Below are 27,793 nucleotides of genomic sequence, written 5' to 3'. Positions count from 1 at the left end.
TGAACGTAGGCTGACACTGTTGATAAAGAAGACGAACATTTTGTTTTGACAGGTCCAAAGCACTAATGTCTTCTCCTTTGCATTTGTAAGATGACGCTTTTTTTTTTCCTAATTCCTTAGTTCACCCAAGAATTGATTCAAACTGCCATTTTGGCCGTTTGCTCAGGTAATCTTTGGGTTGTGCATTTACGTGGACAAAGGACGATTGGAAAAAAGGCGAGCCTCACTTTAGAAAGTTGGCTCAGACGTAAAGTGCATGAACGTGTTTAGTTTGTGTAATCGATGTAATTGCTCCTTATTAATGAGAACCGCCATCTTACACAATCGGCAAGGCAGGGCGGCTGTATTTATGCAGTGCCATTTATACACAAGGTGCGTCACATAATTGAAAAATAATTCTGATATATTCCATCTTTGGTTGTGTTCTTTTGTCTCTTCAAAAGCATTATGATTATTGGAATAGTTTTAGGTGTGTTATCGGTAATCGGGTTTCTTTTCACTCGAAAGCCAGCAAAGGTGCCAAAGTTGGCAGCTATTAAGAATTACATTATGTCCTTGGCACAAAAAGAAGAATGCCAAGGCATTTTGCAATCTTTACAGTAGGTTTGTCTGACTGAGTCACTTGCTCAATAATCAGGCTGGAAAATGTGTGTGCTCTGCATGTTTATCTAGATTCTGTACATCTTCTGGGAATAAAAGCCAGAGTGAGTGGATTTAATTACTGTACAGGTATTTGCTGATATGCACAAACCTGGCAGGCCTGAGGGCTTTAATCCATTAGCAAAGCTGGCTCTCTTTCTTTCTCAAACACTTTATTTATTGCAAAAGGTGTCTCAATATCTGTTCAGTGGACTCTAGTTTGTCTTCTGTGGTAATTTAATTTACGAGATTGATTCATTCTGTTCATCGGTAGCGGTGTATCAACTCTTGACTTTAAACTCTTCCATCTCTCTCAAAAAAAAACACCACTATTTGTTTTGGATTAAAAAAAAAAGTAGTTTATATAAGGCTGAATGTTTTCCCCCTAAATAATGCGATTGTGATTTAATGTTTATTTATTTTCATTATTTTTTTTGTTTTATTTATTTTGTTGAATATAATAATAATGTTTTTTTTTTGCACTCCACATGTAATGTCGACAGTTCAATCCAATAGTTATTTTTCAAAAAAAGATAAACTGCCAGTAATTGAGTGGTGGAGCCTGATGAGCTTCCTCCCGCCAACACTGGCTGGCAACAGATGAACTAGAAAGTTCTTTTGCTGATTATTGGCAACTGAAAAAAGAACATCCGCAGGCCTAAGCAAGGGGAAAATATTATTGACTTCTCACCACAGCTACTATTTATTTTTCTCTTTTTCTGTGCATGTATTTGTTATTGAAGCTGTTAAGTTTTTTTTTTTTTTTTTTTTGGGGGGGTGCTCTGAATATTTTTGTAACAGCCTTTGATTGAACTGGAAAGGAATGCCTTTAATCGTGGCTACAAAAGAGCCAAGGGACATGTCCCCGTCAGTTTGCAACAGATCTAGACAGATGAGGAGGAGGCGCAATGGAGGAGTGAGCATTGTTAACAGTCTGTGGGGAACTGTTTGCGTGCCCTGTGGTTTCTTGTCTCTGTGAAATGGAGACTTGGTGATTTGGTTTCCCAGGCCCCCCTTTTTTTTTTCTCAAGGCCACACAAAAAACAAATGAAGACGATTCAGTTTATCCTAATGCTATGGAGAGTAATTGCAGCCATCTTAAATAGATGCAAAAGGTGGCCTTTAAACTGCCTGATCAAAATGATTTTCAGTGTGAAGTTGAGGGACAATTTTAAAATATTTAAAAAAAACCACCGTAATGTATCAGTTTTTTTAACGACCTTTTTAACATCGGAGGTCATGCCATCATTAAACCATCTTGTAAAATTGTCTTTTGTTTGTTAATTCGGCAGCTGGCAGAACAGTATGCTGCATTACTTCCTGAGGCGGCCATTGTTTTTGTATTTATAGGGGGCTGGGGGGGGGGGGGGGGGGCAAGAATGTAAAGGGTTCCTCTGTCACTTGGATGGTCCCGTTTTCTTTCTGTCTGCTTTTGAATGAAGCTATTGGTGCATCTGTCATGTTTCTGTATCTTATTCCTCCGCTTTGCTTCTGACAGACAAGCACCAGCCCTTTGCGTAACATTACGTCAAATCCCTCTCGACCAGCTGTTGATGTCACCCCTGGGGGGTAATTTAGAGATTTCCGCTTGGGTAAGATGAGGGGGGGGGAGCCCTGTTGACCTCAGCCTGCAGCCACATGAATGAATATCGGGGTAGGACCTGGCCGTGATGGACTAGTGGTCCGGCAGGGTGGGTTGATTTGTGAGCTGGATTGAGCTCTTGTATTAGTTTTTTGTTCCCATTATTAGCTCATTCAGTGCCAATATCTTTGACGTCTATATCCGTCAATGGTGCTGAAGTGTCTAACTTTTTCAATGATGTTACCTTCATTTTGTAATCTCTGTCTCTTTTTTTCGTGCAGTATCACCCTTTGTCACTGTGCAACACCAGCGAAGATGAACGGCAAGAGGGTGACTTCATCACCATCGTCAAACTGGAGAAGAAGGTTCCCCGCTGTCTTCCTCTGCTGGATAAGGTAGACATCTTGATTTTTTTTTCAGTGGCTTTCAAGGGCAGACGTCACTTGTCCCATCTCGGACCCATCGGAACCAGAATATAGGCCATGTGCATTTTTGCTTCCCTCTAATATGAGAGCAGCCAGAACTTATAGATAGAATTCCACCCACAATGGTTAAGATGTATGTTCAAGCGACCTGGATCTCCCTTGTGTTTAAGTATTCTTCCATACAAACTTAAAAGTAGTGTGATTTAAAACTGTTGCTATTTTCCTCCTTTTTCAAGTGGTGGCAAATTAGCAGGCAGGAGTATAGTAGTTAGGGAACTGCCTTTTTTTAACTTGTGTTTTCTTTTCCCCTAATTTAAAGCCATGTTGTAGAACCCTGGCCGCCACGGCGATGATGTCGAGACATTTCCCACACAATTTTTTTTTTTTTGCCCGCTCGGTGGGAACTCGGAACCAGTTTTGGGGAAAGGGAGGGATGTCACTCAAGGCTTAATGCAGTAATGGTTTTGATTAAAGCCTTAATGGCATCACTGTGTTGTCCTCCTTGAACAAAGGCTGAGCGGTTCCTCCCTCACCCGCTTTTGAAATCGGGAGGGGAACGAGGGAGGGTGTTGTTGTTGTTGTCTGTAAAAATATGTAAGCTCCACTCCAGCCACCTGCATCCATCACTTTTTAGGGCTTGGACTTCTTTTTTATTTTTTTTCTTCAGCGAGGGGATTTCATCATGCAGCTGCTGGTTAGTTTGCTCTCCTTTGAAAAGGATGAGTCAGATGGTTTGGATGTGCGGTTCTTTGAATGAGACTTGTTTACAGTTTAGTCTGAGTGGAAGCCACCCCACTGATCTATAGATACTCCGATGCCCACAGAGGGTTCATTTTGCACCACACTAAAAATAGACTGGAAACTAAATAACACAAAGCTGCCAAATTTTTGGATTATACTTAGTCTTTTTTTTTTTTTTTTTTAGCTTAGCTCCTCAGTAAGGGCAAAAATCTGATTTTTTTTTCCTCTCCCATGCTCTCTTTATTGTCACTTTCACACAAGCGAAATTATGGGTGTCAAACTCAAGGCCCGGGGGCCAGATACGGCCCGTCGGATCATTTTATGTGGCCCGCGAAGACAAATTTAGATTTTCTCATTACTAAAATTAACAAATTGTCTCCACTTTTTAAAAATACAGATATTGCTAGCAATTTTTATTAGCATTCATCTAATTAGTCCACCAACTCTGCTATGACTCTGAACAGGATAAGCCATTTTGAAAATGGATGGCTTAGTTGTCGGAAAATCATTACAGGCCACTCACTTTGTTCGTTCACGTGTTCATATGCGTGAATCCAAACCATCTTGTTGCTTCAACCACTTACCCAACCATCAGATTATATTGGAAGTGATTTTTTATTGGCTTTTTTTGTTATTTGGTTTTGTTTACACGAAAGCTTTGAAACAGTTCTCAAAGCAACACATGACTCACTGGGCAAAGACATTAACAACGGCCGAGTCTAAACTCCACACAAGGCTTACTGTACTTTGCTCTGAATAAATGCCGTAATCGACAAAGTTCAAAGCGGAGTTTTATGCTCGGGAGGTTTCACTGACTTTTTATTCACGCACAAACCGTCTCCATCACAAAGAATCCATCGTTTCTTGTGAGAACAGTGCTCACACTGAGTGTTTCGGCCCATGCCTGAACCTGTTGACTCTTATTGAAAGCCTCGCTCATTGATTCGACTCGTCTCTGATGAAAAGAGCTTTTCTACAATTGTGTCGTAATCCCGTTGTCGTCAACTCGGCTTTTCCTGTGGATCTTTGTTCGCTATGAGATCATGTTTCTTGAAGACTACTTTCCAAATTTTTTATTTCATAACAAATCATGAACATCAAAAATTGTTTTTCATGCATTCAGATCCAGAAAAGTATCCTTAATGTTATGATGACAGTGATCAGAGAGATGAGTCAAATGATTCGCGGTCAGAAATTTGCTGCATCACAGCCATTCGTTCTACGCTGCCATTTTGGCAGAACTTGTCAAAGTGGGACATTGCCATGTCTTGTTCATGCAGACCTCGCGGCGATGCGCTTTAAGATAATGAGATGCGTGGTTTTGCCGCATTTTAGACAGCTGCAGTGTCTTTCAACATAAAAGTGATTTGTCTTAGTCGGTGCAGCAACACATATAGACAGACAATGATGAAAGATTATTACTGCAGCTTACTAACTTCAAGTAGTTTTGAAACTCTTCTTCGTTTGTCTGAACGGCTGGATTATACTGCCCACTAGTGGCCAAGTCGTACTCAATAAAACAAGTCCCGATAAACGAATCAAGAATCTAGAAACTGTCAAATTTTTTTACATTCAATTTGATTATGATAATACAATATACACTTAAAAATGCTAGGTGAAATTTCTTTCTTTCTTTCTTTCTTTCTTTCTTTCTTTCTTTCTTTCTTTCTTTCTTTCTTTCTTTCTTTCTTTCTTTCTTATTTATTTAGTCATTTTTTTATTTAGTCATTTGTTTATTTAGCCATTTATTTATTTATTTAGCCATTTATTTATTTAATTTATTTATAAAACAACCCCAGTCTACTTGTCAACTTCCTGGGACTGTCGAATTTTTACACCCTCAAGGTGTATGTTTTATAAAGTACATTTTATAAACTGCTTATTTTCCTTACTAAAAGGCATTCCAAAGATTTTTTTTTTTGCGGTTGCATTCATTTCATTGAGGACAGATGGTTTGCGATAAGCGTGTTTTGATTTACAAGTGTGGTCACAAACAAATAAATCTTGTGAATACCCTTTGGCCTAACATGATACACATTGTGTCGTAAGATCTCCTTTGGTGGTCACTTTGGGATAAGTAGTTCCAGTGACGGGAAGTGGTCAAAAACAAGGGAAGCCCGGAGAAGAATGACCCTCATGACAATGTTTTTTTGTCTTGTCGTGTCTCATTATCAGTCGGGGGTGCCTCTGACCTTCGTCTATTCCTGCTTGCTGTTTTGCAGTTAAAAATTTGAACTGCGACAACGGGAGGTTTTGTCACGCGTCCAATATATCTCTTTCAATTGCACGAGAAGACATCTGGAAAAGGCTTTTTTTTTTTTTTGAACGTAGAGGGTAAATCTCAAAAGCAGCAGGTACACAAAGAATGAGATCTGGGTTTATATTCATTTCCCCCTCGTGAAATGTTTTTTCAGCTAGTCAGCGCCAGAATTTGGAACACTTCAAAACGGATAGACGATACCTGTTCCGCAAAGTTTGACGTCCAATTTTTTTTTCTTACAATACTCCAGCAGGATCCACTTTTATCTCCTCACACTTTGAAACCCATCTACGTCTACATTTTTAGAGCGTTTCAAAACATATACTGTTCATCATAGCTTAAAAATTAGAAACCTCTTCAAGGATTAAAAAAAAAAAAAATCACTCTTCAAGTTTCCTTTCTTCCTGTTTGCCCCCAGGGCAAATTCTCCGTGCTCCTTGACTCTGCTTTGATCATTTCATCTCAAACGCACAAGCTTCATAATCATGTAAAAGTAGCTCAAGGCACATCTTTCGCCATTCCTCACAAATGTTTTTTTCTTTTCCTGCTTTTAACTGCTCAAAGCAAAGTCCTCTGTTTTTGCTTGCTTGACCCTCATGCCACAATCTTTTTCCCTCCCATTTCCCCTGTTGCTAAAGTTAGCCACTGTCTTATGTCAATGAGAAGATAACTTTGGAGTAATGGTTACCTTCTTTTCACCCACTCTGGATCTTTCTTTTTTACTTGACGTCAACCATTGCAGTCATTTTTAGGGCACTGTGATCCCACTTGGGTACTTTCCTTCCACTCTGACTCTTTTCTTTCATAATGATACTAACAGGCAAACCACAGGAGTTGTTTTTATCCAGGCAGATCCGTGGGCATCTTCTGTTTTTTTTTTTTTTTTTAAATCCTCATTCCTTAACAGGTACCACATGACTAACATGAGCTCAAAAAGTTTTTATTTCTGTAATTTCCACTGAGACTTCAACACTGCTAACTAACAAATACCAACAATAAAAATAGGGAAGACAATTTAGCGTTTTCAATTACCGTATTTTCCGCACTATAAGGTGCACCTAAAAACCTCAAATTTTTTCAAAAGCCGCCTTATAATCAGGTGCGCCTTATATATGGACCAATATTGAGCCACTACGGCAGGCGTGTCCAAAGTCCGGCCCGTGGGCCAAATTATCTTGGACAAAGTTTTAAAATGGCCCATTCATTGAAGGTGCGCCTTATAATCCGGTGCGCCTTATATATGGACAAAGTTTTTTAAATTGGGCCATTCATTGAAGGTGCGCCTTATAATCCGGTGCGCCTTATAGTGCGGAAAATACGGTAACTAGCCATGCATGCTAATGTGGAATGAAGAGAAGAACATGTAAACTTGAACAGAGTTTCAGATTAAATTCACAGAGTTGTTTTGACATCTTGTCAAGTATCTGCTATGTTACAAGTCCAAGGACACCCCCTAGATAAGAGATTAAGCTTTTACCCTCACCCAAACATGAGAAGCTAAGCTAAAACCCAAATTGAAAAGCTCTTTTGCTCGTTTGTAGTTATTAGAAAACTTGTTTTGTCACCAGTCGAGGTAAATTAGCTGAAAAATGTCTCGAGGGAAAACGCATTCCAGAGGAGAACAAAATCAAATATTATAGAAATTGAGATGATCCTTGTTTCTATCAATCGGCACATTGAACAGATGTCACTTGGACCTGCAGCATTGTTGCGGTTAGTTCAGTTCAGTTGCTGTCATCACTCCTATCAAGGAGGTGCGAGTGATTTTCTGAGGGCCTGCACCTCTACGCCACTCTCTCCAAAGTCATCTGACACCTTCAATAAATGGAAAATTCTCTGGCCTAAAGGTTTCCCCTCCCATTGTTGGGCTAAATATTTACTCCTCATTGATGCTAAATGATGTTCTCTTTGCTTAGGGCCATTTTTTTTCTCTCTCCTTGGCAAGCGACTATCAGAAGTATGTTTTCACACTGTTCTCCCCTTTTTTTCCACCCTCATTGAAACAGAACGTTCCGTAGCTTCTATAAAGTTATTGGTGTTGAGTTTGCCGTCAGCATCACCACAAAACTTTTATAAACAAACAGTGAGATGTCTGCAGTGCCTTGCAGTGGGAAGTAACTCTTCCAAAATAGAAGCACTTGGAATTTCACCTGCATGCGTTTATGTGGATGGACAAATACTTTGGAACTTTTTTTTTTTTTTTTTAAATATACATCTAATCAATGGAACGCTGACTTTTTGAAGAATATTAATTCCAAATCAGTTATTTTACAATTATCTTCAAAACATACAGGTTTATTTTATTTTTTTATATATATTTGGATGTTATAAATCCATCGCCTGTACATTTTACATTAAAATCACCGTATTTTAAATGTCAAATTTGGCTATTGATTTATTTATAATGTGCAATTCAATTAGACTCAATTCAACAAAATTCAAACTGTATTTTTCCATCTCGTTTTTCGCTTTGGTGTTTTAAAACAATGAAAAAAAATCATGGGAGATAAAAATGAATAATTATATTTCCTATATAATTTATATTATATATTTAATAATCATTTCTGTAGAAACTATAATGAAGAAGCAGCCTAGTAACAAAATAGAATTTTATTTACAGTCTGACATTTGAGGTATCTTCGTATATAGCGTTAGCACGCTAACACCACTAATTTACTCAAAACAGAGAGGAATCACTCACTCACACACAGATGTTTCCGAATACAGACTTTGCACCTCAAGGCCTTCTTATTGGGGCGGCTCATCCCTCATTGGTTTCTTCAAAGGGAGTGCGTACGGGTCGGGATTTCATCAGGCTGTCGTCGCCACCGGCCGCAGAGGTTTGTAAGAAAATGAGACCCTAAAAATAGAGAGCTGTGTAATATGTCTAAATAGAGACAGAAGACAGACAATAACACACTTGACCAAAAGAGTAGCCATAATAAGAGATTCATTTTACTGGTATTCAGCTTTGTCAGTTTTAGATTTCCACTTGTCACTTTCTTTTTGGAGCTTGGACCCGTCAGTCGTTATCATCCTTTGGTTTTCAGTTTTTCATCTGGTGGCTCAGCGATATGGACTGCAAGTCCCGAAAAAATTCATAGAAGCTACTGAATGAGAAAAAATAATGCTTGTTCCGTCTGTGCTTTTTTTTCTTTATTATTGTGATTTGAAGAACTGGCTTTAAATTGCTTCTCCGGAGCCACAATCAATATTTTAGCCAAGACATTCCTTTCATAATGACAAAGGCAAATGTCCTCTTTTGAAGAAGAGGAAAAGACGTTAGTTATCTACTGCTCCGGTCACTTGATTCAGTTAAATGTGGGCTTGATGATCCAGGCAATCTTTTTCTTTTAGGTCAGGGGTGTCAAACTATGGCTTGCGGGCCAAATTTGACCAGCAGTGGAATTATATTTGGCCCGTGAAGATAAATTGTGCCTTGACTTTGTGTCAATACTACAATTGTAAATTGTCTTCACTTTAAAAAAAAAATAGAGATGTTGTTAGGTTTTTTTTTGTATTTATATTCTTTTTTAAATTATTTTTTATTAAAATTTCAACTGTTTTTACTAGTTAGTCATCAGTTTGTTGTGTAGCCTATACATATTTATATTTATTTGTTTTTTTAAAATTATTTTTTATATTTTTTATTATTAAAATTTGAACTCTTTTTACTAGTTAGTCATCAGTTTGCTGTGTAGCCTATATATGTTTATATTTATTTGGTTTTTTTTTATTTTTTTATACTATTTATTAAAATTTGAACTGTTTTTACGAGTTAGTCATCAGTTTGTTGTGTAGCCTATACATATTTATATTTATTTGTTTTTTAAAATTATTTTTATATTATTTATTATTAAAATTTGAACTCTTTTTACTAGTTAGTCATCAGTTTGTTGTGTAGCCTATATATATTTATATTTATTTGTTTTTTTTAATTATTTTTTTAATATTATTTATTATTAAAATTTGAACTGTTTTTACTAGTTAGTCATCAGTTTGTTGTGTAGCCTGTATATATTTATATTTATATTTATTTGTTTTTTTAAATTCTTTTTTTATACTATTATTAAAATTTGAACTGTTTTTACTAGTTAGTCATCAGTTTGTTGTGTAGCCTATATATATTTATATTTATTTGTTTTTTTTAATTATTTTTTATACTATTATTAAAATTTGAACTGTTTTTACTAGTTAGTCATCACTTTGTTGTGTAGCCTATATATATTTACATTTATTTGGGTTGACAGTCATAATGGAGGAAATTATGACGTGACAAAAAATGAGTTTGACATCCCTGTTCTTGGTCAAAGTTCACCAGGTCACAATTTTTCTTTACAAAATTTACTGTCAACTTTCCTCTCCACTTTCACATCTTTCCTCTTCTATTGTTTCCCATTGTTGTCGCTCACATTCCCATGTACACTTCTCTTTAATCGACCAGTCTGCCACCTCCCATTTCTCGTTGTACACGCCGAGCTGAGCCGCCGGCCCTCTTAGAATGTTGTTTTTATACGGCAGCAAGTGGAGGCATGCGGAGTCTCTTTTGAACTCCTTGACAAACAGATGGAGGTTATTCATGGTGCCTTTATGAGATTAAGTGAAAAATTCTCATAAAAAAAGACAGACACACCTTCACACTTCACTGACATGTGCCTTGTTTGCTGTCTTTTTTTTTTTTTTTCTTGCTCACCACCTTAGTTTTGGGAACGTTCCCATTGCTACTAGGCGGAAAACACAGCAATACGTTCCTCCCCAGGCAGGAAATGAAGCATCCAAACCATTACAATGCAGACAAAGTGCTTCTCTCCCTTTCACTATGAACCTGTTTAAAGTGTGACTCAGGAAGGTCCGTGCCAAGTGCTCCACCCCGCCGACCGACTTTTAGCAAGGGTTTGACAAAAAGATTTTTTGCAGAAATAGTAAGCCTATGTGGATTGGAGGAAGTCACATTTGTGTGGTTCTAATAGGCTGGTAACTCTCTTTAGAGAAGAGAAGATGAAGTTTTTTTTAAGACTCCATTGTATCACCTCGGACATTTTTTTTATTTATTTATTTATTTATTTTTTTCCCGTGATGCAACCTTTGCTGTTCCACCTGTATGTTTCATCATATCCATATTGATTTTATATCTGGAACATCAAAAATGAATCTTCAAAAGTGAATTTTGGACTCAGCAACTCATTCTGGGAGAGCATTTGTTGCAGTTTCAATTTTTAATTTACACTTTGCTTCAAAGCTCACCAAACAACAACCAAACATACTTCCTAACCCCGTGACCTATATTTTGCACAAGGAAGGAAGTGATGTCAACTGGTATCTTCATTTTACAGCACATAGAATATAAATCGGTGTCGTCTTTGACCTTGGATTTCTGTTATTGCAGTTGTGCAAGGCGGCGTTGAAGTTGGACATCTTTGTTGTTGTCATGCTGTGTGTGTTTACAGACAGCGTGTGCCACTCGGTTCGGTCTGTGTGTTTGATCTGCAGAAAGACACGGCTTACTGCATGGCCTATTCCAAGAATGAATTCCTGGAAGCTTACAAGAGCTGTTGAATGAGATGGAGTGCTCAAGGCAGGAATGACAGGCGGGAGTGGAGGGAGGTAGCTCAACATTGTAGGAGGGGGGTGTCAGGCTCTCACTTACAGGCCTGATTAAATAACAGGATGCTTTGTGAAAACAACGACATTATCTACGTCGAAAAACGGACGGGAAAGCTTCTCTAATTGGCTTCCCTGACTCGAAGTCCGAGACAAAAATGTGGCAGTTGCAAAAGTGAAAGAAATTAAGATGATCTTCCTGTTTGCCCTCAACATTTAGGAGAAATTTATTTGTCTAATAATAGAGCATAGGTGTCAAACTCAAGGCTCGGGGGCCTGATACAGCCCGCTTCGTCATTTTATTTATTTTATTTAAATATATACTATAAATCCTTTGCCCGTACATTTTACATTGAAATCAGCCCGCCTCGTCATTTTATTTATTTTATTTAAATATATATATTTGGATGGTATAAATCCATTGCCTGTATATTTTACATTGAAATCAGCCCGCCTCGTCATTTTATTTATTTTATTTAAATATATATATTTGGATGTTTGAAATCCATTGCCCGTACATTTTACATTGAAATCAGCTCGCCTCGTCATTTTATTTATTTTATTTAAATATATATATTTGGATGGTATAAATCCATTGCCCGTACATTTTACATTGAAATCAGCCCGCCTCGTCATTTTATTTATTTTATTTAAATATACAGCCCGCCTCGTCATTTTATGTGGCAAATTATACATTGACTTCATGTGTCAATACGAAATTAAAAATATAGTTCACGTTTAAAAAATAGAGTTATTGCTAGCAATTTTTTTTTATTATCTTTTCAAATATTTTAACCATTTTGGCCCGTAACAAAAATTTGTTTGACACCCCTGCTCTGTTGGATCAGATGATCTTTTTTTTTTTTTTTTATGGGAGCACAAAAAAAAAGCAACCAAAAGGTGTGTTTATAATTCCCACATGATCAAAGCATTTAACATCGCTCTGTTTGACATGTAACCTAGGTGGTTTTTCCAAATTATATATATCACAGTCAAATCCCACTACAATTAAAGAACTATATAGCCATAAAGAATTTTAGACATATTTCATGTTTGGACAGCTTATTTAAAATTACAGGAGACCCTCAGAACTCGAACTTTCATTTGTTGAGATTTAAAATGAATTTTCCATATCACAAATAATAGTGAGGGAGTCCAACTTTAAAATTGGATCTGAGTACAAGTGTGTGTTTTGGAATCATGCCCCTAAGGCCCATCATCACATATTTGCTGGCATCAACATCAGTCGCATCAGCGCCACACGCTGGCGGCACCTTCCGTCCGCCGCTTTCATGTTTCGCAGACGTGTTAAGCAAGCGATTGCATGTCAGGTGGCATTTGGCTGTCACCTTTTTGCTATGCATTTCAAATCTGTGTCACATTGCAACCAGCAAAAGATCCTGAGAGTGTTTGATTCAGTACTGAATGAGTTCAAACAAGATCAGGTGAATCATTTCAACACATTTTTTTTTTTGCGGCGCCCTGTCTCGGAATAATATGTTCATGAATGGGAAGTACAAGTAGGAGGAGAATGTGATTCAGATCCTCCCCTGAGGCTTAATACTTTACCCGAGAGTGTCGAACCTGCTCACCTGCCCCGACATGCCGCTCGGCCCCTCCTCCTCACGTTCGAACGCCCCCCCCTACCTTTTTTACAGTGGCCTCACATCAAAGTAAGTAATGGATACCTCGAAGGGCCGCACCTTTCCCTCCTTCATCTAATTCAACTGCCACTCAGTCAGTAACTGGCACAGAACACACTCGCGGAATAATTTGTCATGCAGTTCGACTTATGTTGTCACACTTGACTGAATTATGAAGATGCGGGGGTCTGAAGGAGTATGAAGAAATTTCCGTGGTGAAAATTGGGGTCACACTGGGAATTAAACTCAATGTCATCATTTATTGTAATCTTAAAGTCCAGCAATATAAAAAATCATGATTTTTTTTTAATGCCCATTTAAGGACATTGGGAAAATATACAATAATTCCCAAATTATCTAACAGGAGATGTCATATTTGACTTATGTAGGGTTTTATATTGTTAAGAAGTATTTTTTAATAGGGAGAACGTCATTCTTGGGGGAGCAATTCATGTCATAAAAAGACCAGATTGTTATTTTAATGGTGGAAATAATGTATAATGGGATTTTGTTGAAGTGAACCGTGCAATGGTGTGTAGCTTATTTGAGTCATCGGAGGAAAAGTCAATTAAAAGCATTATTGTGACATTTATAGTCAATTCATAAGTATTTAGTGCATATTGTTGCTTGTCCTCACTTTTGATCCATATGATTACCACGATGGCTCATAAAACATTGACCTGGAATGGCTGTAAAAAAAAGAATAATAAAATAAAGACCCATTGTTACCGTTTTAATAATTAATCTGTGGCATGTTCTATGGAACATAATCAGGCAACTGTGATGTCATAATCAAAATGGCCGCCCCCTTAAATGGAAATAACAGGTGGCTTTTGGATTTCTTTCATAATTATCAAACAAAACATGAATCAGAACAATATTTTTGAGTCGTTGAGCCGCACAGAACATATTATTACAAAAAAAATTGGGACTTGACGTCTCCTTTAATATTAAGATCCCACTATGCTTGATTAGCATAATGTTGACATAGCTCCATGTAGCATGTTGACTCAATTAGCACATCATCTGTGCTAAAAATGTGCTTGAGTCATCCTCTTTTATACCCTGCATAATAATTCCCAATTGTTCAACTTATCAACCAATATTATCGCTTACTAACCCATATGGCAAACTTTTATTTCCTGTTTTCATTCTTGCGACCAATAAGAGAAGAGCTTTCTGTTTTGGTACGCTTGGAATTTTTACGGTGTGAACAATATTTACAAATTGATTCCGAGAAAGCAAACTACAGGTGGTTTGAACTTTTGTCTACTTGTGCAGCAGTCGTCGTGGGTCAAATTCTTTAAAGCGGATACCTTGTCAAACACAATGTCCGCAGCGTAAATGCAGACTGCACCTGTTTTCAATGCCAGTTAACCCTGCTATCATCACCACTCGCCCACACCCCTGTCTGCTCCTCATTTAGCCGAGCGGCGTGTCCCTGGGCCGCAGTAATGCTTCCCGTGTGCCGAGCCGCTCGGGAGAAATGACAGGGCAGGGAGAGTCGGCCTCGGGCTTGTAGGCCCACAGCTCTGTACTCTGTCATTAGATACTTTAATGTAACAGAAGCACCACAGCATGCACGCCTCACTTTCCCCCCCTCGCCTCTCGGCCTTTCTCTTTTTTTTTTTTTTTTTTTTTTTTTTTTTTTTTTTTTTGAGGCCCTTTTTTCACTCTCACTTTGTCGCGCCACACGTAAGATTCCACTGTAATTTACCCTTACGCTGAATGATGTGGGTACTTAGAGTGAAAAGAGAATCTACGTGGGTCTGACAACAAGCATTTTGCTTGATTGATTATAAAAAATGTAATGAGTGTGGTTCCTTTTTTTGTTTTTGGGGGTAAATAAAAAGTGCCTTAAGATGAATAATATTTCATTGTTGGAGAAAAACACATAAAACTGACACGTAACAATTTGACTGGCATATTTGAACTAACTCGAACTTCCTGTGTTGTCTTATGTGAGAAGAGTGGACAGCTGCAGAGGAGAGCAGACACATATACATATACTACGGCATAAAAACAAGGTCATCAAACTAACAGGAACGCTCAATCCTAAAGAGGTGCGCTATATTTTCTTCTCCTATTAAAATAAAATAAAAAAATCTTCATTTAAATTTATTGATATTTCTTTATTTTGTTGCAGCTTCCCAAAAATGCAGAAGAGTTAAAGAAAGTAAAAAAAAAAAATAAAAAACTGTTTTCCGGAATATAAGGCGCACCTGACTATAAGGCGCACCTTCAATGAACGGCCCATTTTAAAACTTTGTCCTTATATAAAGCGCATTGGACTATAAGGCGCATCATGTCAGATTTTTAATCCAAATCATTCTCCATTTTATCTTTTTTATTTCATCTTCAGACGCAACAAATTACTTTATAATCACAAAATAATCACCCATAGTCTTTTTGATTCATGATTCATAGTCTTCAGCGGGCCGTTTATGATTGATTTCATGACACAATGCTTCGGGACAGTTTAAATTTAGGAATTTGGTCCATATAATAAGGCGCACTGGACTATAAGGCGCACTGAGAACATTTTAGGTTTTTAGGTGCGCCTTATAGTCCGGAAAATACGGTACATTGGCTTTTTAAAGCATAACTGAATGTCTCAAGTGATGCAAAGAATGAGCTTGCCCCCTGTGAATGCAAAATGAAGCCATCCTTTTGTCACTCGGGTCAATTTTACCAACCCACTTGATTCAGCAGGGATGTAAACAAACCACACTGGCTGATCTCAAGGAGGGCCACCCACTGAAGGAGAGGGCAGATCAATGGCTGGAGTGGTGTTTACTCAATGGCAGCTACGATTAGTGCAAACAGCCAGTGAGTGTTGCTCAAACTGAGATCTAGCAAATGTTCTTGCTCACTTTGTTTTGTGTGCTTTATGCGTGACGGAGCAAGAAAAAAACTGACCTCAGATTTACTTGGAATAAAATAGATTCGCTAGAAATCTGGTGTTGATATAAAATTAATAGAGGCTCTCATTTTTTGACTCCCTAGTGATTCACCAAGGTGACTATTTGATGTCTGTTTCGCTTCCGATCAATCTTGCTCGGAGGTTCTTTTCGACTTGTCTAGTTAGCGTATGACTGTGCGTATCCTCTGCGCTCGTAAAGATTAAATATAACCCCTATAATCATGTAATCAGATCTCTCAAGTGATTTCCGGCTGCGTCACTCAGCAGAGATGTCGGGGTGTTGTGTTCGTGAACATGTTATGCTAGGCTGCTAAATTCAATTTAATTGAGGGAAGCCTCCATATTAATTATCTTATTTAGTGATATCTGTAATTTAGCATTTTATTGTTTTTTGAAGCAGGTGGATTTTTTTAATTTTTATTTGTGTTGTGTATAAATTAGCGATTTATGGATTAGATGGATTCGCTTTAGTGTCTATCTGAATTGTAAATCCAATTTTAAAGATCCTGCTTTCTATTTTTTTTTTTTTTTTCTCCCACCGATGTGGCCGCACCTCATCTTGGCCCCTACACGTCCCACAATTACCGCTTTGATGAAACAAGGAAATACATCTGGCAACCGATTTGGATTCCACATAAAAGATTGTACTGTCAATCTTCATTTTTATTTTATTTTTTTGCAAAACTCTAAACTTGTTTTATGCTTTGAGAGGGCACAAATGTAGGAGGAGTTCATTTACAACGTTGCATCTACACAAAGGAACCGTCTGTTCATTGCTTGTCATGTATTAACTTTCCCCCGCTTTTGAAGTGTTAAAAAATGTTCTGCGTTCAACAGTCGCTCAACAAACGAGGTTTTTCATTAACTTGTGAAATGGATCAACTGAGTGATGCCTGCTCTGTGAATGTGTAGGCGGCACTGCAGATTCATTTTGCCCGCCGTGTGATGTAACACTGATGAAAAAGGGGAGTTTTATTTTCACGCTTTCCTTTTTTTTTTTTTTCCTGCCCTGTCGCCTTCATCCAAAACTCTCATTGCTTTCTTAGCAATGTTTTCAGCTGCAGCATGCAGCTGCTTTGGGATAAAAGGCTCTCACTTGAGAGCCAGACAGAGGAATGAGTAAACACTAAGTAAGTGCTTGGGAAAAAACAGACAAGAATCCAACAAGAAAATCAACAAAATCCGTGCATCTGATACAGGAAAATTCCAATACCAAGCAATTAACTGAATCCTCTTGATCACTTTTGGGGGCGGGGCAAACCTGACTGGATTACGTTCTTGAATTAACTCAAAATTCTGTTGTCAAATTCCCATAAATGTCATTAAACTAGAATATAAAGTATAAATCCAATTAAACAAAGAATTTGTAAATAAATGTTTTTTAAAGGCTCTACCAACTTTAGATTGTAATGTTGTGTGAAGAAAATGAAAAAAAAAAGTTGTAATGACATGGAGTTTTAAATTGAGTTTTAAAGTGTGAACAATCTTTGCGATCATTCTGCTTGCATGACTCCTCATAACCAACACACACACTCTTGGTCACGCTCTTCATCGTTATGAGAACTTTTTTTGGCCATGCAGCAAGTTGGTACTGTGACCATGAGATTCCCAGGAACACATTTTCAAAGGAGAGCTGAACATGTGTCGAGAATGTGCTCATATTGCCACACTGCCACCTAGTGGCAGTTCAATATACTGAATGAGCAATAGTTATTTTATATTTAATAATAATAAAAATCGTATTATTTTTTTTCCTAACAAGAGCTAGGGTATTAGCATTGACCAAGAAATTTATTCTATCAAAACAATGTTATAATAAAAAAAAAAAGACCTCTTTTTACATATAGTAATGATATTTACAAATTATTTGAACTGGCCGTGTAACTTTTCTCTTGCAGGCCCGCATGGCACTGGAAAAGGGAGCTCAGGCGGTTATTTTTGATGTCAGCGATGACGACAACGCGGCTGCCGAGGTGAGTTCAAAGGTCAGCCTGTGTGTCAAAACAATGCTAATAAAGTTTGATGGTATTTTTGCATCATTGTGGTTTGCACAACTGTCGTTCAGCTGAGAGAAACGGACTCCCTTCCCCGCCCGGTCGTGCTGGTGTATGCTGAGGATGCGGAGGAGTTGATGACTCTGGTCAACAAGAACGAGGAGGCTAAAGTTCGTATTGAGATCTTGGTGGAGCAGTCCAGATGGGTAAGTACTGGCTCACAAAATCACACATGCAGCTGCAAGACTTTTTATTTGTTGGGGGTCTATGAAGGGTTGCAAGGAATGTTTCCTTTTTTTTTTTTCTTATAATTAATATTTGCTCAATTTTCAGTCACATGAGGTGGGTATCCTGCTCACCATTGTCTTGGCTGTCGTGACCATCATCCTCATTTTTGCTTTCCGCTATAAATGCAAGTCCAATAGAACTTGGGTAGGTGAAACCAGTATTTATTTGAAATTTAATATATTTTATATATATTTATATATTGTATTTATATTTAATATATTTAAATTTTATATAATTTCATATTTAGTGTAGATATATATATATTTATTATTTACGCCTAAATTTGTACCGTCCGTCATGTAGGACTCGGTGCATCAGCAGACCATGAGGGCAATTAGTCGATTGGAGACCAAAACCTACATCTCCCAAGGGTGCTCAAGCTCACAGCGCCTCCGTGGGGCCTGGGGTTCAGCAAGCAGCTCCAACTCCACCCCAGTATGTGCTATCTGCCTGGAGGAGTTCCAGGATGGCCAGGTAAGAAGAAAAAAAGAAAGGCACCTAAGATATATTTGCCTTTTATAAACATCCATCTTTTTTTTTTTTTTTTGGACCCAAGCATCTCAGGATCATCTCCTGCGCTCATGAGTTTCATAAAGATTGTGTCGATCCCTGGCTGCTGCAGCACCGCACTTGTCCTCTGTGCATGCACAACATCATGGGTGAGGATCTATTGACCGCAAAAATAGATGGCATCCTTCATTGACACACTCAGGGAACTTTTCATTCTTTTATTTTGACATCATTTGAGATCAGTCCATTAAGAATCCATCCAAATATTGTTGTCATCCACAGGGGCTGAGAGGCACGGCCAGAGGAACCGACTCCAATCCAGTCCGGAGCAACGTTTCCTCCACCCTCAAGCTTACAGCAGCCCACGAAACCACCCGTTCCCCCAGCATGACATCCCTTTCTCCATGAGGCCACACTATCCCCGTGGACCTTCTGGCTCGTACTCCTCAGTCGGCCACTACAATTCCTCATCTCCCATGGCCAACCAAACGCTTCATTTGCTCACCAGCAGCAGGCCGCTGGGTGCTCCTTGTGGCTATCACCTTCCAGCAGAAGGTCCCAGGAGACCCCACAGGACAGGGGGTAACTGCAGGCCTTCCAGTCACCACTACACCCCTCGCCGGTCCTGTCACAACTATCGTTCATCTTGTCCAGCTCAGCGTAGTGCCTCCAACTCCAGAGTGCACCACATCCCACAAAGCCGTGGACTGGCGGCCCACGGCCGACTGGACGAGGGCAGCTGCTCCGGCGGCAGCTACCACACGGACCGCAGTGGATATTTAGCCGACGGGCCGGCGAGCGACTCTAGCTCCGGACCGTGCCACGGCTCCTCCAGCGACTCGGTTCTGAACTGTACCGACGTGTCCCTGCAGGGAGTTTACGGCAGCTGGTCCACTTTTCGCAGCTCGCTGAGTAGCGACTACGACCCGTTTGTGTATTTTGGGCCGGGTTCTGTGGAAGTGGAAGCCCAGAGCCGGCCTCGGTCTCTGGATTCGGTGGTGAACAAAGTGGGCTGCCCTGAGGAGCAACCGCAGGCTGTGTTTAGCCACATTCACTACCACCGCCATCGACACCACCACTACGAGGACGGGGAGCACGGCCAGGGCCCAAACAGAGGCTCGGATGAGGAGGTCGGGACAGCCGCCCCCCCTCCGACACTGGTCTTGGATAAAGACTCACCTAAGTCCAGTCACTGCCAGTGCCAAAAACCAGACTGTACACATCTGCCTAGTGCTGGGGCAGAAGGTCGGGATCAGGACCCAAGCCCGTCTTCGGGACCTTCTGTCTTAGTGCCCTTACATTTACAAACCCACTGCTGCCACCAGGGACACCCTCCCGCAGCTCTCGGGCGGAGCTGTGTACGAGACCACCCTTCTGTTCGCTTCCACCAGAGCTTGGACCTTCAGGATGATCGGAGCATCCGCGTCCATTTCGGCCAAGGCTCGGGCTTTTGCTGCTCTCCCCCTGAACTTCACCCCGCCCTCCTTCCTGTACCTCTCATTCTGGACTCGGGAGGTATAGACGATTGGCCCTGCTGCGCCGGAGTTGTTTGGCAAAAACGGGTGCAGGAGGCCCACTCTGAACCTCAGCTCCTGGGGACCAAGACCTCCATCGAGAGACCTCCTTGCACATCCCATCATGGCCTTACTGCAGATCGCAACACAGACATTTGTTTATACTGCCAAAAAATATACAATCAGGGTGGGTGACATTTTGTTTTTATTCGTTATCACCAAGTCTGTGGGAAAATTGAATTTTTCTTTTATGTGTCGGCAGGATCTGAAGAGGAGTCCGGTGTGTGAGAGAACTTTTTTTTCCCCCTAATATGACGCTGCTACACAGGAGGCACAAATGGATGATGGTCTTAGTTGCTCGCACTCTTTGCCTGCTGCCACGTAGTCATTCTGCTTGCAAGATCTTTGTTCTGGTTGTTGACAGTCATGAGGTCAGATATGTGTGCAGGTTTCTCGTAATTCACAATTGATTTTCTCACCATGGTACCTTTGCGTAATTTTCATTTTCTTCTTTCTACTAAGCCTACCTCAGCTCCGATTTTGTCTTGCCTCACACACAGGGTTTTCTTTTAAGGTACTGCTGTAGTTTTTTTTTTTTTTTTGTCACATTCAACTAGCTCCCGCAATCTAAAAATGTTTCTAATGTGAGAGAGGGATAAAAGTTCAACGAGGTTGCTGAGCCTTCCGTGGGCCTTGTTTTCAATACAGTACTTCAATAATGGCAGCTTTTTTCTTTTTTTTTTTTTAGGGGGGGATTTATTTTCTTTTTTTCAAAATGACTGAACAGTGTTGTCAACTTGACAAGTCTCGTTGGCACTGTGCTTCAGAGGGAATTTTTTTTGTGATCTAAACTTCTCCAGCAACTGAAGCTACTAAAAATGGTTCTGCGTTGTAACCCTCGAAAACATTGGAAACATTCAGTTATCGCAGTCAGTCAATGTTAGGCCATATTAAAAAAATAATAATAATTAAAAAGAAATGGGGGGTGGGGTTGGTTGGGCTCCTCCTTAATTGAAAAATGATGGCTTTTATTTTGGAATTATTTACAATGTTTATCAGCAAATATTTTTCAGTGTGGCCCATTTAGTAACATCATATTTTGAAACTGTAAAATGATCAACAAACGTTGATGGATATCTTCCGCATGGGTAGCTCCGAGAATCTTCTGGACCCTTTTAATCGCTCAACACCTGACCTTTGCACATACAGCTTCAATCACAAAATGACCAACCCTATTTCTCCATATTTGCAGTTTACCGCGCTACATTGGAGTCCGGTAGGAGTTCTTTCTCCCTACGTGCCTTATTTTATTTTGACAAAGGGCAGTTTGACTGCGGATACACTTTAGTGCCCTTAAAGCTCCAGGGCATTGCAATGTAACTTGTAGCACTTAGAGCCTCATATGTGCCTTAATGCATTTGCAACGTTTCCTTTTTTATTTTCTGAAATACCGCCCCCTTTGTTCAACTGAAGCAAAATGAAAGTGGTAATCAATTTTGGTGCAAAAAACAGAAATATTGTCCTATACTAATATTCCCTAGCTAAAGGATTCATGCGCCTTTTATTGTCTATGCCAGGTTTTTCCTCTTCCATGGACGTGACTGAATTAAAAGCAGCACTTTGGGTGAAGCACATGTATACAGAAAAAATATGACATAAAAAAAAGTATAAATAAGCCCCAAAAAGGCAGAGTGCACAAATTTCATACAATTTCAAACAATTCTGTTTGTGTATGTTTTGCAAGAATTTTAAGCTTACACTGCCTTTTCAAATAGAGTGCAAAAAAAAAAAAAAAATCCCTCCAGACCACCAAGGGATCCGTCAGTATGTTTTAGATACTTGTGTACAAAAAGAGTACAACAAAAACAAATAGTGTATAATAGAACATTTCAATATAGTGACATGTCACTAATATATTTATTTACTAATATATTTATCCATTTTGTTCAGGTTTGAAAGGGTGGTTTCTGTATAGGCCAATTCTTTTATTTTTTTTTTCTTTATGGAAAATAACCAGTGCCATCACAAATGTATCAACCTGTCTTCATTCCAATTATATGCAAATAAATTATTTTGAAATATCTGTGTTTCCTGCGTTTCCATAGAAAGAGTTGTAATTCCAGCTTGACTTCTACATTCGTGTAGATTAGCATCTTCCTATTTGGTAAAATTTTTGGTAGTTAATTATTATGTATGTACTCAAAAAAATTTTACTTTAAAATTTTGCCACCTCTGCTTTGCCTTCTTCTAACCAGTATTTTGGGGAACAAGCACAAATTGCAGCAGCTCTTCTTTTTTTATTTATTTTTTTTTATTCATGGCTGAATTTACTCAAGTCCTATATGTAAATAAATACATGCATGTATAATTGTGGAATGTATTTTACATATAGGACACATGATGTGCTCCAAGTGTTGTTAATGTCAAAATGGCTGACTATCTTTACTCGGAGACAGCCAGCACTTCCTGTTTGGCTTTACGGACGATATTAATCGCCTCTCAGATGTGTCGCTAGGCAGAATCAGTAGAAGGCCTGAACCTGGCCGTCGGGCGTCACCGCGGTCAGGTTGCCTCTGGCGTCTTGATCTTTTTCAATAGCCTCAAATAAGGACTTAAAATTTCCTGCTCCAAATCCCTGAAGAGAGAGCATAGATTAAAAAATTGGGTTAATTTTGAAATTGAGGAGGTTACTTTCTAACATTGCGTCCCAGACTTGGCGAGACGCTTGGCCCTTCGGAGAAAAAAAAAAAAAAAAATGGAGGAGACAAACCCTTGCGGGGACGCGGGAAACCTTTGAAACTGCGTCTGGTTGATTTACTGAACTTGGTGGGTGGCAACCATAAACAGGTGTTGAGCCTACTCAGCCATTTTTTTTTTTTAAAATAACATTGATGCAACTTGACCTCTTTTATGAAATGATTGTTTTCAACTTACAAAATGGTTGTTTCTCTGGATGACCTCTAGGAACAAGGTGGGTCTATCCTGCACAGGTTTGGTGAAGATTTGGAGGAGATAACCCTTGTCATCAAAGTCCACTAAGATCCTCAGTTCCTTGAAAGAAAACTCAGTGTTATTCATATTAGAATAGCAGCAAAATGGCGACTAATATTTCCTCACCTGCAAGCGGTTGAGATCCTCCTTCACTTTTATCTTTGCAGCTTTGAGTTTCTCCCTTAGGCTTTCGTAGTAGGTGTCAGGTGCTGAGAGGAACTCCATCCCTCGGGCGCGCAGGTTCACAATCTTCAGAAAACGTGTTTTAACTTGCTGATTTTAAAAATCCAGAAATTTAGATGATAATAAAACACTCACTCACAGCTTGAATGATATTTGATGTATTGAGGGCGATATGCTGAACCCCCGCTCCGCCGTTATAATCCACATATTCCTGCATATGGAAGAGTGATGAAACCCTGTTCCTGCGCTGAACGCTTATTTCAGCTCCCACCTGTATTTGTGACTTCTTTTTCCCCACTGCAGGTTCATTAATGGGCATCTTGATGGTTTCTTCATAATTGGTGACCACGATGGACCTGAGTGAACTGTACTGCGTGTGGATCTGCTTGTCATCTATGGACCAGAACCGATGGAACAACAAGCACTTCTGATACCTGGAGGGAGAAAAAGGAGACCTCACTATGGTGGGGACACAAGAGGTAAATGTTCTTTGGACATTGCTATGTCAACGATGTGGACGTGCTTACCAGTCAGATATCGGCACCATTTGATCATCTGGCTGGTTGCCAACTACGTGATCAATGAAGCGCAAACCTACATGTGGGCTGAGAACAGAAGTACCTTGATTCTTGAGATGAACAAACATGTGGGATGAACTCTGACATCCTTTGGATTATCTCAATCCATTTTGTAAATGAGATTACAAATGATAGCAATGACTCACAGTTTGGCTAAGAGTGGATCTCGAAACATGGGTTCTTTGTAGCCAGGTAGGAAAAGACCTTTGTAGGGCGCCAGGTACTCAATAAACGTGTGTGTCGTATCTCCATACTGTAGGCAGAGATTTATTGTTATCATAAAAATACATCCAGGTCAATTTGAGTGTGTGCGTTAACACACCGTCTGCACCACAGCAAATTTGACCTTCCCGTGGATGTCCTCCTCCACCCATGGATCCTTCACAATGATAGCTCCTCGCTGCTTGGCTGTCTAAAAGTGGAATAAATGTTTTGGTCATCAAGTTTGGCCGTTCCACTGTCTTCTACACTTGTTTGTACTTCTGTGACGAGTCCGGATCTTTATTTATTTGTTTAAACCTCTGCTTTGACCTTGGGGTAGATAACGAGTTCAATCGAGTGCCCTTTTAGCTGGCTGCACTCGTCCAAGCTGGAGAAGTGGTCATGTTCCAAAAAGATTTAATTGGACCTTGATTAAGTAGTCACAGTCTTCCACTTGGAAGGCGATGTCTTTGGCGCCATCTCCGTGCTTCATCAAGTGAGCTCCCATCTCTGACAGGAAATGACATCATGTTATTGTAGAAATGTTTGATTTTTTATGTCATGTCTTCTCAAGGTTCTTGCCTTCATTTCCAGGATTGAGAGGAGATTCAAATGCAAATATGATCTGTTTGGAGTGGAGAGCAGGGTCAAAATGGAGGTAAAAAAGTGGCCATAAAGGATGTTCAAGTTGTCTGTACCTTATCTTGCTTGATGACATGGGAGACTCGTTCTCGGCTGCCAGTCTCCAAGCCCTTGTAGGCCAGAGGCTCAAAGCCCATCTTGTCACAGTAGAAGGATGCCGCCTGTCGACATAACCAATTCATAATATTGATGATAGATAAGGCAGGCTCATTTCTATTCAGTCTAGCCAAACCAGTAAAATGATCAATATTTGCATCCTGGCCGCATTTTAAAATTACATTTTAATTTTATTTATTTCTATTTTTTGTATTTTAGATATATTTTTTTTATATTTTAGAATTACATTTTTTGTATTTTGAATTTTTTTTTATATTTTAAAATGAAAATTTCATTTTTATTTATGTCTCATTTCTATTCAGCAAAATTAGAAATATTTGTATCCTGGCCACATTTTGAAATAAAATTTCATTTTTATTTATTTATTACATTGATAGTTTGTAGTTAGAAATGATAAAGGAGTGTCAATGAATGGACCTGTTCTAATTTGTGTATTGTTAAAAAAAAAAATGCATCTAACTTATGTTGTTATTCTTTTTAAAAAGTTGACTGTTGAAAAAAAGTGTAGTGCAAAGGTCAGTATTGTAGCGCAGGACCAAAAACAAAGATAGCTGGTGCATTGAGGATTAGGAAATGATTTACCCCCAAATAAGCAACATTGTTATTTCAGAAGTATCCTTCAAATATTTTAATCAGTACCCATGAAGTAGCTCACAGGTTGACAAAATGTCACTGACCCCTCCTCTAGAGCATTCGATATTTACTCATGTGAATATTAATAATTTAGACATGAAAGTTTTTGTCAAAATATTTACAAAATAGAAAATATTTATTATATTATTATTTCAATAATTGTGGGGTTTTTTTTTGCTGCCAATCTCTGGCTTTAAGTGAGAGGCAACAAAAAAAAAAAAACATGTATATATTAATAATTTAGTCTTCCATTAGCCTAAAATCCCTGTTTTTGAAATGTGGGAGGAAGGACAGTAAAAATACTAGTACAGCTATTAAAAAAAAAAAAAAATGCTCAAAATCTGTCTGTAGGTTTCACATAATTTAATTTTGTCCTAAACAAATTATAAACTGTGCTGCAATAGAAAATGATGTCAAGTCTAGCTTACTCTGTTACTATTTATTATTACGCGGGGAAAAAACTTTGTATCATTTTACATATCCAAATTCATCATATCAGTACAGACAAGTAAAAAAAAATTGTTTTATGGCATATACTGACCTGTTTGGCATTGCCGACCCAGAAAGTGACATGATGAAACCTGACAAATTTCCCCCTTTCATGCTAGAAAAGACAAAATAGATGTGATTTTTCTTTTTGCGTATTTCAGCGATATCACTAGCTACATTTAATTTATTCTTGAACGTACCATCCGGCCTTCAAAATTGACACTAACTTACCTTCTCCCCTTTATCAGTGTAGCTTGTCTAAAAAAATATATAATTATTATTATAACATCATCAAATTCTTCATAGTGTATATTTCCTATTGTTATTTACACTTTCTACAGCATCATTTTAATTGGCTATGATAATCTTACCATGGTGCAATTAGAGCGTCAGTCCAACGAGAGTAACATGAAAATCATCTATCTATGTCTCTGCTGCTGATATGTACTGACCTGATGGCAAGCTGTGATTGGTCAGTGGGTATCTACACCCACCTGTCCAGTGTCCACCTCCTCTTCGTGTCACTTTTGTGGAGCAAGTTCAACTACTCATTTGCCTTCCAGCCACAGTTCAAGTCACAAGTCATCAGTCAATTGCAGAGCAAATACAAACCAGCATTACGATTACTGTCAACAATTGATTTTTAAGTAAAATTATTAGGTATGCTTTTAGAATATGGGAGGAAGTATCATGAAGTAAATCTGTGCAGTGATGACGCATGTGGACTGTGGTGGTAGGTCAATAGAGGGCGCTATAGCACTCAGCTGAGTCACCTTGAATTGGACAAAATGAAATGAATAAATATGTATAATAAATAAAGTCGCAGAAAAGGGAATATGTTCTTAATCGGCTTTTTAAAATTGTGTTGCCTCTTTTAATTCTAATCTAGATATCTCGACTTACCTCCTTTTAACTGCGCATGCGCCTGCTTTATCCGCAAGGAGTGATGGGAATTGTAGTACAGAAAGGACTAGTATGCGCGTCATCGTCGCCGTAGTGCGCCTAACTTGAATACATTGATTTCTCCGCGACGTTTTCATATTATTTTCTATCGCTACGGCAGTGTGTGTATAGACAGCATAGTTAATTAGAATTTATGTAATTTTCCATTTAAATGTTTCACATTCATGTCCTAGAAGAGCTTTTCATTCATATTATATATGTACTGTAGTTTTGACTAATTTACGTGCAGCTTGCAGGTACGTCACCGCCGTATGAATGAAAACCGAGGACTCCTGAAATGTATAAATCTATAAATATTCCTTTTTCTGCCACCAGAGAACGCAATTATACGTGACATGAGAGGTCAGTCACAAAGCGTGGTTTCATTTTGGCATGTGCTTGTTTGTGATCTGAATTATTGTGTGAATTAATCAGATTAATTAATCCAAAAGTCTGATTGATTATGTTAATAGAATAAATTTTAACTGCAAATCATACACATTTTATGCCATTCATGTGTTAAAACATTGAGACTCACGGCGTCTCAGGATAAAAATGTCACTGGAGTAAATCATTCATAACTTGGTTGATGTGCGGTGTCGTGGTTGCTTACTGGGTATCGGGGAATATTCTAGGTCAATTCCCGTCTGTAACCAAAAGGCCAACCAACAAAAATAACACTCCATGACAGAGGCCATACATCATCATTGTCTCAATTACTGTGAGCGAATGTAAACATAACTGTATCTGGGTTACACTTCTTTCATAAATGCTGCAGTGTGCCATTTTTTCTGTTATGTTTGATAGCAAATAAATAAAAATAAATAAACGAGTTAAATGTAATTATGTTTTATGCATTTATATTCGTTGTTCTAGTTAACACGCGATCACGTTTTG

General features: G+C 38.7%; 2 protein-coding genes across 5 annotated transcripts in view; one reads left to right on the top strand and one right to left on the bottom strand.

Moving 5' to 3' along the window:
- The window catches only part of LOC125982295 (E3 ubiquitin-protein ligase RNF43), a 46,189-nt gene extending 23,988 nt beyond the window's left edge, over nt 1-22,201 (top strand). The window contains exons 2-10 of one of the 4 annotated variants that reach the window (XM_049742750.1): nt 2,503-2,616; nt 14,861-14,954; nt 17,713-17,787; nt 17,880-18,014; nt 18,142-18,240; nt 18,400-18,570; nt 18,653-18,755; nt 18,889-20,307; nt 20,383-22,201. In XM_049742750.1, the coding sequence (XP_049598707.1) occupies nt 2,537-2,616; nt 14,861-14,954; nt 17,713-17,787; nt 17,880-18,014; nt 18,142-18,240; nt 18,400-18,570; nt 18,653-18,755; nt 18,889-20,307; nt 20,383-20,408 (2,202 nt within the window). In that variant the 5' untranslated portion in view covers nt 2,503-2,536 and the 3' untranslated portion in view covers nt 20,409-22,201. Of the gene's footprint in view, nt 1-2,502; nt 2,617-14,860; nt 14,955-17,712; nt 17,800-17,879; nt 18,015-18,141; nt 18,241-18,399; nt 18,571-18,652; nt 18,756-18,888; nt 20,308-20,382 lie in introns of all 4 variants that reach the window. The other 3 variants (XM_068653103.1, XM_049742749.2, XM_068653102.1) reach the window with 3 other exon arrangements.
- A 282-nt stretch (nt 22,202-22,483) lies between these two features.
- On the bottom strand, nt 22,484-26,401 carry hpda (4-hydroxyphenylpyruvate dioxygenase a). The gene is made up of 14 exons (XM_049742890.2): nt 26,326-26,401; nt 26,186-26,212; nt 26,007-26,069; nt 24,772-24,876; nt 24,656-24,698; nt 24,501-24,583; nt 24,195-24,284; nt 24,019-24,125; nt 23,822-23,899; nt 23,566-23,728; nt 23,434-23,505; nt 23,238-23,360; nt 23,055-23,171; nt 22,484-22,755 (listed from the first exon to the last, which is right to left on the bottom strand). The coding sequence occupies exons 1-14, from the start codon at nt 26,326-26,328 to the stop codon at nt 22,642-22,644; spliced, it is 1,188 nt and encodes a 395-aa protein (XP_049598847.1). The 5' UTR covers nt 26,329-26,401; the 3' UTR covers nt 22,484-22,641.
- Between the last annotated feature and the right edge of the window lie 1,392 nt (nt 26,402-27,793).

The sequence above is a fragment of the Syngnathus scovelli genome, chromosome 15 (assembly GCF_024217435.2).
Source record: "Syngnathus scovelli strain Florida chromosome 15, RoL_Ssco_1.2, whole genome shotgun sequence".
NCBI classification, from domain to species: domain Eukaryota; kingdom Metazoa; phylum Chordata; class Actinopteri; order Syngnathiformes; family Syngnathidae; genus Syngnathus; species Syngnathus scovelli.
Note: the sequence above shows the minus strand (reverse complement) of the source record. Positions and strands in the feature narration are given on the sequence as shown.

What these genes read in the sequence shown, in the direction of transcription:
- hpda (XM_049742890.2), bottom strand. An exon ending in ACACTGATAAAGGGGAGAAG is followed by an intron (nt 26,070 to 26,185) that starts GTAAGTTAGTGT and finishes TGTCTTTTCTAG; the next exon opens with CATGAAAGGGGGAAATTTGT. An exon ending in AAAAGAAGTCACAAATACAG is followed by an intron (nt 23,506 to 23,565) that starts GTGGGAGCTGAA and finishes TTCCATATGCAG; the next exon opens with GAATATGTGGATTATAACGG.